Source organism: Dendropsophus ebraccatus, chromosome 7 (genome assembly GCF_027789765.1).
Source record: "Dendropsophus ebraccatus isolate aDenEbr1 chromosome 7, aDenEbr1.pat, whole genome shotgun sequence".
Lineage (NCBI taxonomy): Eukaryota > Metazoa > Chordata > Amphibia > Anura > Hylidae > Dendropsophus > Dendropsophus ebraccatus.
Window position 1 is genome coordinate 99,197,278 of NC_091460.1, and position 15,001 is coordinate 99,212,278.

General features: G+C 41.0%; 1 protein-coding gene across 1 annotated transcript in view; it reads right to left on the reverse strand.

Annotated features, from left to right (window-relative positions):
* Positions 1 to 2,154: 2,154 nt before the first annotated feature.
* The window catches only part of PIK3R2 (phosphoinositide-3-kinase regulatory subunit 2), a 70,319-nt gene continuing 57,472 nt past the window's right edge, over positions 2,155 to 15,001 (reverse strand). Inside the window, exons 14-16 of the mRNA XM_069977953.1 lie at positions 11,645 to 11,716; positions 10,213 to 10,383; positions 2,155 to 9,740 (exon numbers count right to left, since the gene is read on the reverse strand). Of these exons, the coding sequence (XP_069834054.1) occupies positions 9,551 to 9,740; positions 10,213 to 10,383; positions 11,645 to 11,716 (433 nt within the window). The 3' untranslated portion in view covers positions 2,155 to 9,550. The remainder of the gene's footprint in view (positions 9,741 to 10,212; positions 10,384 to 11,644; positions 11,717 to 15,001) is intronic.

Below are 15,001 nucleotides of genomic sequence, written 5' to 3' on the forward strand. Positions count from 1 at the left end.
AGAATAGACTGTCGAGTTTCAGATGAAAGTTCTCTTTTTCTGGCCATTTTAAACGTTTAATTGACCCCACAAATGTGATGCTCCAGAAACACAATCTGCTTAAAGGAAGGTCAGTTTTGTAGCTTCTGTAATGAACAAGGGTTTTCTAATCATCAATTAGCCTTCTGAGTCAATGAGCAAACACATTGTACCATTACAACACTGGAGTGATAGTTGCTGGAAATGGGCCTCTATACACCTATGTAAGTGTAGCTTTTTATACAAGTTTTTTTTACAATAGTTTTTTTTCTCCACGGACACTTTAAACTGGATATTTGCTAATTTTTTTGTAAATGGTGGGCAATATTTGTTGTGCTCCTGTATTGTTGATTTGTGCTCATATGGGCAATTCATCTGCCGGTCTAAAAGGGCCCTAAATATTTTTGCTTTGGCATCTACTCATACCACCCAAATTTCTTTTTTTAAAGTTGACTTATTTCTCTAAACAGGAAACCTCTCAAGGGCTGAATTTGATAAGAAGGGTTAACTAAAAAAATTATATGATGATGCCCTTTAATTTCCTTGCAATGTACTCCACACAATTGGTATTGCTGAAACCAGAGATGAGCAAACTACAGTATGTATCTACAAAACTGAAGCATAAGCAGTAAATTTGTTCTCTTAAGCTCGTGTAAGCTTGAGCAATGCAGACTGGGCATAGAGTCTATCTTACATGTTTTTGGAAATTTGAAGTTTGCAATATTATTACTAGAAATGAGCAAACCCATTTGTGTGGCATTTGATCACTGGTGGCTGAAGAAGTTGGTTTTAGATGTGTATCCATCCATATCCATGTTTGCACTGACCAACTGATTGCAATGGGTGGATCCGAGTGAATCGCTTCTTTAAAGGGGTAGTGCGGCATTTAACATTTATTCACTAAATAACACACATTACAAAGTTATACAACTTTGTAATGTGTATTTTTTAAGTGAATGGCCCCCTTCCCCTTTTTCCCCCAACCCCAGAAGTGTGGTGCATTATACTCACCGACCCTGGCCGCCATCTTGGGTCGACGTCATCTTCGGGAGGTCGGCCGGACCACTCTGCCGTGCCTCATTCCGGCCCCCTTCTGCCGCGCCATCAGCTGCTCAGCCGCAATTGGCATTACTCAATCGCAGCTGATGACGCGGCAGAGGGGGGCCGGCATGAGGAACGGGGGGTCGACAGCAATTGAGTAAGTATACTGCACCACACTTTCGGGGTGGGGGGGAACATGGGGAAGGCGGCCATTCACTTAAATAACACACATTAGAAATAGAGATGAGTGAACCTCGAGCATGCCTGAGTCCATCCGAACCCGAACTTTCAGCATTTGATTAGCGGTGGCTGCTGAACTTGGATAAAGCCCTTAGGCTATGTGGAAAACATGGATATAGTCATTGGCTGTATCCATGTTTTCCAGACAACCTTAGAGCTTTATCCAAGTTCAGCAGCCCCAGCTAGTCAAATGCAGACCGTTCGGGTTCAGATGGGCTCGAACCTGAACCCGTTTCGCTCATCTCTAATTACAATGTTGTATAACTTTGTAATGTGTGTTATTTAGTGAATAAATGTTAAATGCCGCACAACCCCTTTAAACACATCTCTAGTCACAGCCCTTTTATGGATCGGCAGCAACTATGGATGTGTATAAAGGTCCATTCAAATGAATATTCTGTGGTCCAAAGAGTTAAAGAGGCTTTCCCAAGTTTCTGATCTGCTGCAAGCTGGAATGCCTCCTCCTTCCCTTTTCAGTAGCAAAATAGTTTTTTCTTTTTTTTTTTAAGTTTGTCCTCTTTCTCTGAGAGCAGTGGTTGGGCTGTGAAGCCAAGATCCTCCGGAGCAGTAAGTACTTTCACGAGCTTAAACACATCGCTTGGGCTTGTATTGTCCCTGTAGACCTGTAAGCTCAGTGGGAGACACAGGCATGCCTAGCGGATTCAGCTCAGCACCACTGCGTCCCGTCAGCGCTCCCTGCACGCTGAACCAGGAAGTGAGGGGTGCTGAGCTGACAATAATCAGCTTTAAATTATGCTGCAGCTTTACATGCACTATGTGTTGTACAGCCCTAATTTCACACCTCATAAAAATCATTCCTCTCTGGCCTCAAACAACACAACTGTTTTCATCTGCTTTTATTTATTTTTTTAAGTACCATACAAAATGTCGTCTTTGAGTACCAGGCTTGGAAACAAATACTGAGTTTACATTAGTAAACATTTATTTATAAACAGAAACATTGTTAAGGGGAAAAAAAAGACAAAAGAAAACCTCTGGTAACATATGCAACAAATAGCATTAAGTATACAAGAGAAATCAAAAGTTTATCATCTTCTCAATGTTTACTGAATAAAACAGCTTATGGCATAAAACATATGGAAAATTACATGTACAACAATAAAGCCAGCTTATCACATAGAAAGAGTCAGCATTTGTGTCAAATGGCTTGTTGTGTTAAAAAGAAAAACAGGCTATATGCTACAGAGCATCTGGCTTAGTCTAGGAACTGACAAGTGATTCACTCTAAACTTCCTAGTAAAGGGATAAGAGTACATATATGGAGGATTTTCACAGTATGCTTTTTTTCCTGCATAATCTACAGCAACAAAAGCTTAAATGTAATAATCTAGAAGTGAAATGGAATACATCTATATATAAAACATGGTTAGGTATAAAAATCTATAACACTTTCCAAATCGGCTTTCTTGTCTGCATAGGGTTATAAAGTATAAAAGGATTCAAATCATCTGCCCTGAGAAACAATCATAGCAATGTCTCCGGTTCAGGCACTAAAAAAAATGTGACGCAAAACAGACACAGTGCATACTATACATACAGCTTGTGACACGTACAACAAAGTCCACATTAGTTCTTGCAGTCCATGGTAGTTTACTATCGGAGCCTACACTGCATCAAGAAAATTGTAGAAGCTAATGAACTAGCTAAGTATTCCTGTAGCTTGGGATCAGCAAAATTACACTACTAGCAAAGCGCTTCGCTAGGCTTGGTGGCCTTCTGGCTGTTTTGAACTCTGTGCTGCTCCTCCATGGGTGCTGGGAAAGGGTATGTGCACACTGAGTAATTGTGACGGAAATTTTGTCGTGGAATTCTCAGCTCACACATGTCTCCGCCCGTGTCATAGACTCCATTCTATGCACGCGCGGATTCCGCCCTCTGTCCAAAGAATGAACTTGATGTTTCTTTAAACGGGTGAAAGAATCCGCCCATGCATAGAATGGAGTCTATGACAAGGGCCGAGATACGCGCGAGCCGAGAATTCCGCAACAGAGTTTCCGTCACAATTACTCAGTGTGCACATACCCAAACACTGGATTCTGTCCTGGGAAAGTAGGAAAAGTTTCCCAGGACTAGATCCAGATTTTTGCTAATACTGTAAATTTGTTCATCCCTACCTGTAGCCATTCTACACATGGCTCACATCAGCTATAAACAGCTTATAAACTACAGATCTATAGTGATTTGCTTTAGCTATTCTTGCCCAGATATTTATAATACCGTGGACTTCCTACTGCTACATAGTTTGACTTACATGGGTCGATTATTGCGCAATTTCCCAATAATCAGACTGTGAAAAGCTGTGTTCAAACATGTATTTTCATTGCATTCCTGCATCAATTAATTGCAGTAATGAATCTTTTATTTGCTATCCTTCATTGTGTTACTGCAATTAAACACCAATGTGTGTGAACATACTCTAAAAGGGCCAACAAACAAGCAAATGTTCACTGACTATTGGCTGCACATTGCCCTGTGTAAACTTGGGATATGCAGCCAACAGTGATTAATGTAACAGGCCACAAATATGATCCAGCAATTGCTCATGCAGCCCAGCCGCACAACAGATAAAGCTTTTGTGATCAATGCTCGTTCCTTGCCTCCTGTTGGCCTATGTAAAAGGACTCTTACTTGTAAAACTACGCAGCAAATATGAACATGAAAAGTATAAGGCATAGGAGGGTGGGGTACAGACTAAGGCCCTGGGAACAGAGTCTTATACACAGAGCCAAGAATGGGAATGGTCTTGCATTGGGAACGGCTTTTCTGATTTCATAATTTTAGATCCAACGTGGTCATTAATACAAATGAGAGCGCAACTGGAGCATGCTGGAGTCCGATAGTTGGGCATTTAATGACTGGTGGCTGAAGAAGTTGGATACAGCCCTAGGAAGTTCTGGAAAATATGGATACAGCTTCCAGCCTATGGATGTAACCATGTTCTCCATAAATCCTTCTCTAACCAAAACGGTCAGCTGTCCATAGGAACCAGACCCAGCTCAGCCTTTATTTTAGCAGGGCTTTTTAATATAAGAAAGCTGAGCTTTGATTGGTTGCTATGGGCAAAACCATACCTTTTTTTTATTATTTTAAACAGATTGATAAATCTGAGTCCATGTCTTATTACATTTTTAGATTCCCATTAAACCTACAGTTTTAACAGATGGGGAAAAAATCAATTGGTTGCATTGTTGGTGCAGCATGAGATTACTGGTGGCTGCTAAAAATGAATGCAGCCCTGGAGAGTCTAGATTCGAAAAACATAGCCATAGGCCATAGACTTTAGCCAACTTCAGCAGCCACCGCTAACCTGGGCATGCTCAAAGTTTGCTCAACAACTAGCAACCCAACAATGTCTTCAACAAATCTTTAGATTTCATGAGACTAACTTTTTTGTGTACCGCTAATAAAATTTCTTCACAGTTTTTCCCTATTTTTTTCTTGATAGGATGTGACACATTGCTTCTGACTGTTTCAAGGGGCAGGTTTAGTCTAGTGCAATGACCCCCTGCAAACCTACATATTCATTCTAAAACTGCAGAAAAAGCATATTTAGAAAATAGGCACACATTCTAAAATAAAAAAGAGCTTATTTAAAATGTTAAAAGCACTGAGGGCAGGGATGAAGAAAAGCTTACAGCATTATATTACTAGAAGGTCATTCATGGAGGCCATCAGTAAATGCATAAGGTAGACTCCACTCGAGTTCAAGAGTAGCTAGTTGTCTGCCACTAGCCATAACTAGAGAAAGCATGCGCTAAGGGCACATCATCTGCATGCTAGAATGAAATCCTGGTGTTCTCTAAGAAAATACACACTCCCCAATGAGTTCCCCAATGACTGGGCCTAAATAACAAGGCTGTGAAGGACCATACAACAATGCTGTGAAGCTTGTACCAGACTTATAAAGGCTAAAGTGCAACAGATAATAGGACAAACTGACTGGTTTTTGATGGCAGACAAAAAAAAAAAAAACACCCTACAAAGTGTGTAGGGACAGCCTCATCTGTAGGGACTAACATAGGATTAGAGGGGAAAAATGGGCAAAGCCAGATGATCTGTCAGTCACCTATTCCCCATCCATAGAACATTTCCAACAAGTTGTCAGGGAATTATTTGGGACAGCCAGTCTATGGTCAGCTTTACTGTGAGGTATACTATCGCAACAACATGAACATTTAGTGTTTTACCATTTGGTCGTGATTGCTTAGGAATCGGCAATCTGATACATTTCTATAGGAATAATAGATGTAGTCCAGCAGAATTCCAAAACTAAAATAAAAGACTCTAGTGCTGGATGGTACATCTATCTCCAGAAATGATGAACTTACAAGATAAATCACAGCTTATGTACAGTGGAATCAAGTCTAGGTTATCAGAAAGAATACGGCATCCAGCCAGAACGGTGACTTCCAGAAGCATTGAAATCTTCAGCTTCACGGTCACTTTTTACTCTGAATCCAGACAAATATTACAGGGAGACATGGGGAGTCCCCTGTCCAGTCTTTATTTTCTTGGTTGTTTTTGAAGTGTCTCTGGTTTAGTAACCAGCCCCTCAGTTGGTGACAATGCCGGATCTCCATGCATTACCTTGCGGCAGTGCTGGTAGTTGCCAACATTTCCAGTCTCCGCTGGCAGGGACAGAGTTACTTGTGTAGCTGCCGGAGTTCTTATTTAGGAAGGTAGAAACAGTGTGTTTTCGTCTAAATACAGTACATTAAATGTGCAAATATTATTTCATATAACTGCTGTTCATTTTACCTGTTTAGGTAAAGCCCTAGAAAGGTTATAACTAACCTGAAGTCCTCTCATATGGGTTTGGGAGCTACTTTTCAGCCACTCTAATACAGCTATCCTCTTAGGGGGCATTCACACTTCCCGTGATTACAGTCTGTGCATGAAAGATGTGCTACGGACTGGATTTATGCCGCAAAGACTGAAAAAGTTGCAGAGCTCCCGACATCATTGTGACATGTTAATAAAGCCTTACACACTGCTCTCAGCCAATACTGATATAAGTAATGACCACCTTAGCATAAACCAGTATTGTCGGCACAATTAAACAATTCCCTATAATTTCTCCTGGAGAACTGCATTATATTTCCATATTTATGGGTGGGATGATGGTTATGCTTTGAATGGAGATCACTCTTAAAGGGAATGTGTCACCTACATTTTCTTTTAATGATTAGTCAAATACAAAAATTGTTCTTTTATTCTATTCTGTTTCTATTTTTTGAATGAATTTTTTAAATTTCACTTTTTGTATATTGTTATGGGGGCTGCCATCTTGCTATCCGGGCTATTCTTAACAGCATTTAGTGACAAGCTTTACAGCAAGACTCATAGACATAGATGACAATATACAGACTGTCACCTTGAGATGAATGTAAAACATCATGCTCTGTGACCTTTAAAGAGGTCGTTCCACAGGGAGCTGCTATTGTCTGACTGGTGTCACATAATGTCTGACTGGTGTTACATTGAGCGTGCTCTGTGACCTTTTAAGAGGTCATTCCACAGGGAGCTGCTATTGTCTACTGGTGTCACATAATGCTGCAATAATGTACAGATCACTTTACAGCAGTCTCATCACCACAGACACAACAGAAAGTCTCCGCTTAGTTTCAGCCCCAGTAGTGAAAATGAAAACTGCAAGATATCAAGATTTTATAATATAAATTAAAAAATGGAAAAGAAAAAAAGGTCATCAAAAATTCTTAAAAATTTTTAAACATGAAAATGTTATCTAAAAATAAATCATTTTTCTGATGACACATTCCCTTTAATCATAACAACCCAAAATAGTGTTGCTATACAGCAGTAATCATTTACTCTGTCCTTCTGAGGATCTATGCATAATGTAGGAGGTTTCAGTGCAATATAGCATTCAGACAAAATGAAAGCAATTCATCCCTCTAAAATGTGATCCCAAAAATCCTGATCTTCGGCTATAAGAAATGCTGCCAGGGAAAAACTGTGGAGAGACTAAGTGAATCTGACAGCTGCAATTCACATTCCAAATTGCTGACACTGTTAGGTCAAGAAAACACATGAAGCATTTCATATATCAGTCTGTATTTCCATAATGTACAAAAATGTTTTTTTTCTCTGATGCAAAGTGTCAAAGAGGCTTTCCCAGGCTTCTGAATTGCTGCAAGCTTTTCCCATTCCTTTTACTGATTACGGATCAGCTTCCAGCTGACTGACAATTAAACAATCAGGGTCAGGGAAGGGAGGGGGAGTGAGAAGATGTTACAGCTTGCTGCACTTCAAGAGCCGAGGAAAACCTCTGACACTTTGCACTGGAGAATATTTATGTTACAAAAGCACAGACAGATATAGGAAAGGTACCATGTGTCTCCATCACCTAACAGCTGTCTAATACTTGGAATGTGAATTGCAGCTTACAGATTCACTTCAACCACTAAGTGGTTCATTCATTTTAAGGATCATTAGGAGTCATGGCAGTCAGACTTCCATGGGTCCAAACATAAAAGTATATCATGTGATGGAAAACAACAAGCTAAGCAATAATTGTACAAAAAAACAGGAATGTTGGAAACTTCTAGCTTGTCTTATGGCAGGGAAGTAAAGTATTTCTGAAATCAAAAGAGCCCATCGATTCCAACAAGATGAAAAGTAAATAAAAAGGGCAAGAACCTCCACATTGTGTAATACTAATGATTTATACAAAAAGTATCCTCTTGTACTGGGATATCACTTGGGTATCGAAGCACTTTCCCAATGCTAGGGACACATTTATATACATATACTGCTGGGCTTTGTTACAGCATCACAAACTGGATGGTCGACCTCCAGAACCCTAAAAACTCTGCTGAGCCAAAGCAGCGTACACTTAAAATTGTCACCAATGTGAGCTACTTGCAATAACAGAAATGACATACCATTGCCACCCAGAAGACCATTATGGAAACAGGATACCAGCACAATATGAATCTATTCTCAGATCGTCAAGTAAGGAGTAGTGTAGTAAGTGAGGACTACAACCATCCAGGAACAATTCAGCCCAAAATCTTCATAGCCAAATATAGGAATGTTACTTCCTTGTTATATATTTCTCTGTCTTAATTGATCTTCAGATCGATCACTATTGGCTGCCCTCTCACAACAATAATATGATAGCATATGGGTTTCAAGCTGAAATTACATTTCCGGTACATCTCTCATCTTGTATGACTGCGTAGAGGTATGAAAAAAAACAGGAGCATCCAAATCGGAGCATTACATTCACATTCACTACCAGTATTTTGGCCCGGAACACCCTCAGTGTTGCCCATGTATACAGACTGTGAATGGTTCTGTGCTTTACACATAACAGAAAATATTGTATAGCTTATTATTTTGTGTACAAAACAATCTCCATTCTAGTTCTGCTGCCCTATGTGATTTATAGTTAAAGGGGTATTCCCAACTCCATAACTATATCTAAATAGGGGTGTCAAACTCAGGCCCTCCAGCTGTTGCAAAATTACAATTCCCATCATGCCTGGACAGCCAAAGCTTTAGCCGGCCACCTCATCTCTGCAGTAATCCATTACACTGACAGATCCCTTCTCTGTGCAGCTGTCAGAGTTGGTGTAGCTGAGCTCAGCACAGAACAGCAGAGCAGTCATGATGCCAGCCCTAGTGCTGCAGGTGAAGAGGACCAAACATAGTGAAGAAGCCCGCCCACAGAGGAAACCAGGAAGTGGAGCAATCTTCAAGCAATATGCAAAGTAAAAGGGGGAGGTAGGAATAACCCTTTATGATTCTGATTAGACTCAGGACTACATCAGAAGGTGGAGAGGATGATGACTGAAGGTATAATGTCCTATATGAGAAAGGAATCTGGATTTTGCCTGAATTAAATTCCAGCAAGGAGAAAAAACAAAACACAATATAAAATCAAACACCTCTAAGAGTAGATGGGAGGCATAGCTCTTACTGCATGTTGTAAAATTAAATCATACTTTCAATTACTACCGTATATGGTGTAAGCATTTACCAAAAGCATTAGATGACATAATGCTACTGATATAAATGCAGCATATAAAGACAACCAACTTCACAAGGCTCAAAAAAAAGCAATTCCTTCTAAGGAAAGAAGTAATGTTCTGAAGGAACTGAACAGCCAAATGACCTTAAAGCCATTAATTCCCCTGAAGATTCTTCTAGGAGGAGTTGATCATCAAAATGCGGTAGAAGATACCATTGGTAGATGATTAGAGGTTCACCGTGATGGCGGGGCCAACACAGGGTTCATCAGAGTGACATTCAGGGCATCATTGTGTTGTACCAGGGATGTGTGCTGGTAATGCAGGACTAGCTCTTTTAAAGAAGCATAAAGGTAATAGGGTTCAGCAAAGCCATAGCCAGTAGCGGTCTTGTAGATAACGCAGTGTTTTGTGTCACCATCAACCCTAGAAAAGAGATTTATAGTGTTAATGCACAAAAAAGCATTTAGAAAATATATGCTATCCAGAAAACTAACACCTTAAGGACCCATGACATACCTGGTGCGTCATGTGGCCCTTTAGGGGGGTACATAGAGGGATCATGCGGTGACACTGCTTAGTACCAAGCAGCTCTCAAAACTTGACAGTGGCATTTAAATGTTGTTAAAAAGGATCCCCCAGTGGTCTAGTGGCAGGATCGCCTACTACCTGGACCGGGGCTCAGCAACTTAATGACACTGACCCTGGCTTGGCGTCCCCCCCCCTCCCACAGCCACTTCCTGCAGGACATACAGAAGCTGATAACTACTGGAACTACTTGAGTTTTTTTTTATAGAAGTAAATTAAAAATCTCTGGGAGTTTCTGGCACCAGTTAATTTGATAAAAACTACCTATTTAAAAGGGGTTAATATTTTAAGTAAGTAAATTTTTACTTACACAACTGAGCATGCATAGCAACCTTTCTGCCTGCTCTCCCGAATCAAGAAAGTACCATCTGGCTTCCCACTAAGCATTTCTTCAGCCTGCTCGCGTTTCATCTTTCCCATGTACCAGGTTCTCTCTTCATGATGAGGGAGATCCTCCTCATCGTCCATCATGGAGTATGGACTAAAAAAAAAAATATATATATATAGATCAGGGGTATTCCATTAAAAAAAGAAAAAAAAACTAATATGTTACTGAGGGAGTGGTTAAAATAAATATATATATTTTATAAAAAAGCCATTCTAACCTACCCCAGAAGTAGAGATGAGCGAAATGGCCAAGGTTTGGGTCCGTATGAACCTGAACTCTCGGCTTCTGATTCCCGCTGTCTGCCCGCTCCGTGGAGAGGGTGGATACAGCCTGAGGACCGCCTGGAAAACTGGGATACAGCCATAGCCATAGGCTGTATCCCAGTTTTCCAGGCGGTCCTCAGGCTGTATCTCATCTCTACCCAGAAGCTCCTCACCACTTGTTGCTGTCAAGATGCTTGAATAGGACCTGCCTGCTCAGCCAATCATTGACACAGGACACCTCTGCGGCGGCCAGTGACTGGCTGAGGAACGACAGTCGTGCTAAAAAGTCGCATTTCTGAAGTGATGGTGAGCAGGGGAATGAAAGGCACAGGAATGGGAGCTGCAGGAGTTAGGCGAGTATTACTTATCTTTGGAGGCCAAGTCTGTGCTCAATATCAATTTTTAGTCTTAAATATGCATATATGTTTGGCAGGTTATAAATATATTTTTTTCCTAGTGAACCTTTTTTTTAATTGTCATTTATTTGGTTATTATCAGAGATAAGCGCAACTGAAACATGTGTGAGTTTGATTGTTTGGTATTTGAATACAAGTGGCAGAAAAAGTTGGATGCAACCCTAGGGAGTTTGGGAAAACATGAATACATCCATAGGCTGTATATTATAGTTGATATAATATCTGTATCTTACACTGTAGTGATCAATGCCACATTAGGTGATGACTAATATTTAAGTTATTATAAAATCTTCATATAGAAGTTAAAGATGAGGCACTCACCCAGCCATCGGTTATCATGTTGCTTAACTTTATTTAAGTTTCATCTCGGGAACACAGGACGCGGTCGAGTGAGTGAGCGGGCTCACTCACTCGACCGCGTCCTGTGTTCCCGAGATGAGACTTAAATAAAGTTAAGCAACATGATTACCGATGGCTGGGTGAGTGCCTCATCTTTAACTTCTATATGAAGATTTTATCTTTATGCATCTGTGACTTCGGATGATTGAGCACCACCTGTATCGGAGGGCGACTAGTTACAGTTCACACGCTGCTGTATATACTGGTCAGTAGTGCCGAGGTGTACTCTCTTGTGGAAAGACTTTATTTAAGTTATTATGTTTTAACAACACTTACTCTTCAGGCTCGTTCTTCATGTCCAGCCATTCACTGATATCTTTCTGTCGAGCACCTTTTCCAACCAGCCAGCTGAAAATATCAATAGAAATAAATAGTCAGAGATTATAATAAAAAAATTTAAAAAAAATAAAAAAATCAAGGTCTACAGCAAGGAGGTCAGCAAGTTACGATTGTATCGACGCAGAAATAAAAATGGAAACCACACACAAAACACAACAAAAGTATGGCAAGAAAGAAAGCAAAAAACAAAGGGGCACTAGCCATACAAGAATACACTGGAGAACTATCTGACAAGACAACGTGGTAGATTTATCAGACAACATTATAGTAGTTACCCAAAGGAGACAATTACATTTTAGCTTTTGTTTTCCAAAGAATCTATTTTGACGAGAATATAGAGGACATAGATCTGCAAAAATTGGGAAGGTGATCTGTAAGGCCCCGTTCACACAGAGCAAGAGAGGCGGAATGCCGCCAGCCTCTGTGTCATAATGACACTCTATGGGAGGCGCACACGCTGCATCTCTCAGCGCTGAAGAATGAACATGTTCATTCTTTAGCGCAGAGAGACCCTGAGCGATGCGTGTCATTATGACACAGAGGCTGGCGGCATTCCGCGGCAGACAATTCCGCCTCTCTTGCTCTGTGTGAACGGGGCCTGATGTCTACAAAAGATGCGGATCCATAGACTTCTATTGGCTAATCTGTACCACAATTACAGTCCGCACTAGGACATGTCCTACTTTTGGCAGAATGGACTGCAGATCTATAAAACTGTAAATAGTGTGAATAGCTCAATAGAAACCAATGGGCCATAAATTTGTCCATAATTGTGGATATGCAATTATGGACTAATTTAGGGAATGTGTGAATAAGGCCTAAGATTACTAAGATTACAACGTGGTGGGCATCAAATCAGTGATACAATACAGTTACCTAACAAATTACTCCCCATTAAAGCCAACAAAAAGTTAAAGGGATACTCCAGCTGCTGTATGTCCTGTAGGAGGTGGAGTCTTCTTTCCAGGCTGACACAGTGTTCTCTGCTGCCACCTCTGTCCATGTCAGGAACTATCCAGAGCAGGAGAAGTTTTCTATGGGCATTTGCTACTGCACATTGACAGAGGTAGCAGCAGAGAGCACTGTGTCAGACTGGAAAGAATACACATACATTTTATGCAGGGCATACAGTAGCTGAGTACTGGAAGAGAGGATTTTTTTTATAGTGTAAAAAAAAAAGTAAATTACAAATCTCTGGCAATTTTTGCCACCAGTTGATTCAAAAGAAATAAAAAAAAATCACTGGAGTACCCCTTTAAAGTGCTTACCCAGGATTAAAAAAGCAAAGTCACTTTCATTAACTCAAATAATAATTAAGGGAGGAGGTGTTACAGCTTGCTGCACTTCAGGAGCTCAGAAAAGCCTCTATGACTCTTCTTACTATATATTAAAAGCCTTGCTCTCCCAATCAAAGAAATATGAAAGTTAACAGGTGTTGCTCTCAACTACCAGTTAACCATATCAGCAGTTTGGCACATTAATTGCAGCGGACAGATTCCCTTTAACACAGTAAAGCTAGTGTTCGCTTTTCCCAGACTTCAGTTAATTCCAATTAAAAGGACTACATAATAATAATATTTCCTGTATTTGTATAGTGCTATATGCTATATTTCGTAGTGCTATACAGAGCTTGTCATCGCTCAAGTCGGTAACTGTTCCTATTAGGGCTCACTATCTGAATTCATTCATTTGTATGGTATTGGAGTGTGGGAAGAAAACTGAAGAACCTGGTTTCCTTCAGGTCGTTAGGGAGAACATACAAACACCTTGTAGATGTCATTCTTGTTGGGACCCAAATTCCGATGCTGTGAGATTACAGTGCTAACCAATGAACCGCTGTGCTACAAGTACCATAATGTCTACCAACCACTGAGTCTCTGTGCTACATACACCATGTCAGCTAACCACTGAGCCGCTGTGCTACATACACCATAATGTCAGCTAACCACTGAGCCGCTGTGCTACATACACCATAATGTCAGCTAACCACTGAGACCCTGTGCTACATACACCATAATGTCAGCTAACCACTGAGCCGCTGTGCTACATACACCATAATGTCTGCTAACTACTAAGCCGCTGTGCTACATGTACCATAATGTATGATAACCACCGAGCCACTGTGCTACATTATCCATAATGTATGCTAATAGTGATGAGCGAATACTGTTCGATCGAATAGATATTCGATCGAATAGTAAGGTATTCGATCAAATATTATCGAATAGTTCGCAGAATATTTGATAAATATTCGATAAATGTTAAAAAAACCTGGTAAAAACCTGGATCCCAAATCCAGTTTTTACCTCCAAGTGGTCGAATAGATGTTTTTCAATAATCGAATACTTGTTCCCATAGACTTTGATGGGATCGAATATTCGGGAGATATTCGTACGAATATCGAATATTTCACTATTCGCTCATCACTATATGCTAACCACTGAGCCGCTGTGCTACATATACCGTACTGTATGCTAACTACTGAACTACATATACCATAATGTATGCTAACCACTGAGCCACATGACCCATAATGTCTGCTAACCACTGAGCCATTGTGCTACATGTACCATAATGTCTGTTAACCACTGAGCTGCTGTGCTACATTATCCATAATGTATCTGAGCCACTGTGCTTCATTCACCATAATGTCTGCTAATGACTGAGCCGCTTTGCTACATGTACCATGTCTGCTAACCACTAAGGGGCCTATTCCACGGAGCGATAATCGGCCCGATTCAGCCGATTATCGCTCCTTGGAATAGAGAGAATGATCAGCCGATTATTGTGTCATCGGCTGATCGTTCATTTAGGTTTAAACCTAAAATCATTGGTCGCCACCCGTGCATTGCTACGTGGAATAGCGGTGCGCAGCGGGCGACGATTTGAAAATATCATAACTATACTTCACCAAGCTGCAGGTCTTCCCCTTCTCCCCGGGTCCGGCACGGCAGCATCAGCTTCGGAGCGGTCTGTCTGAGCTGATAGACAGCCAATCACTGGCCGGGACGGCCGCGGGCAGTGATTGGCTGAGTGGTCTGTCAGTTCAGTCAGGCAGCTCCGAAGCTGATGTGGCGCGGGACCGGGAGAAGGAGAAGACCTGCAGCCTGGACAGGTAATGTATGAAACATGGGCTGCAAGGACATCGGTAACGATGTCCCTGCAGCCCTCACTAAATGATTGTGGGGCCATGGAATAGGCCCAGTAAACGAGCACCGATCTAGCAGATTGGTGCTCGTTTACATCGTTTATCAGGCCCTGGTCAGCCCGTGGAATAGGACCCTAAGCCGCTGC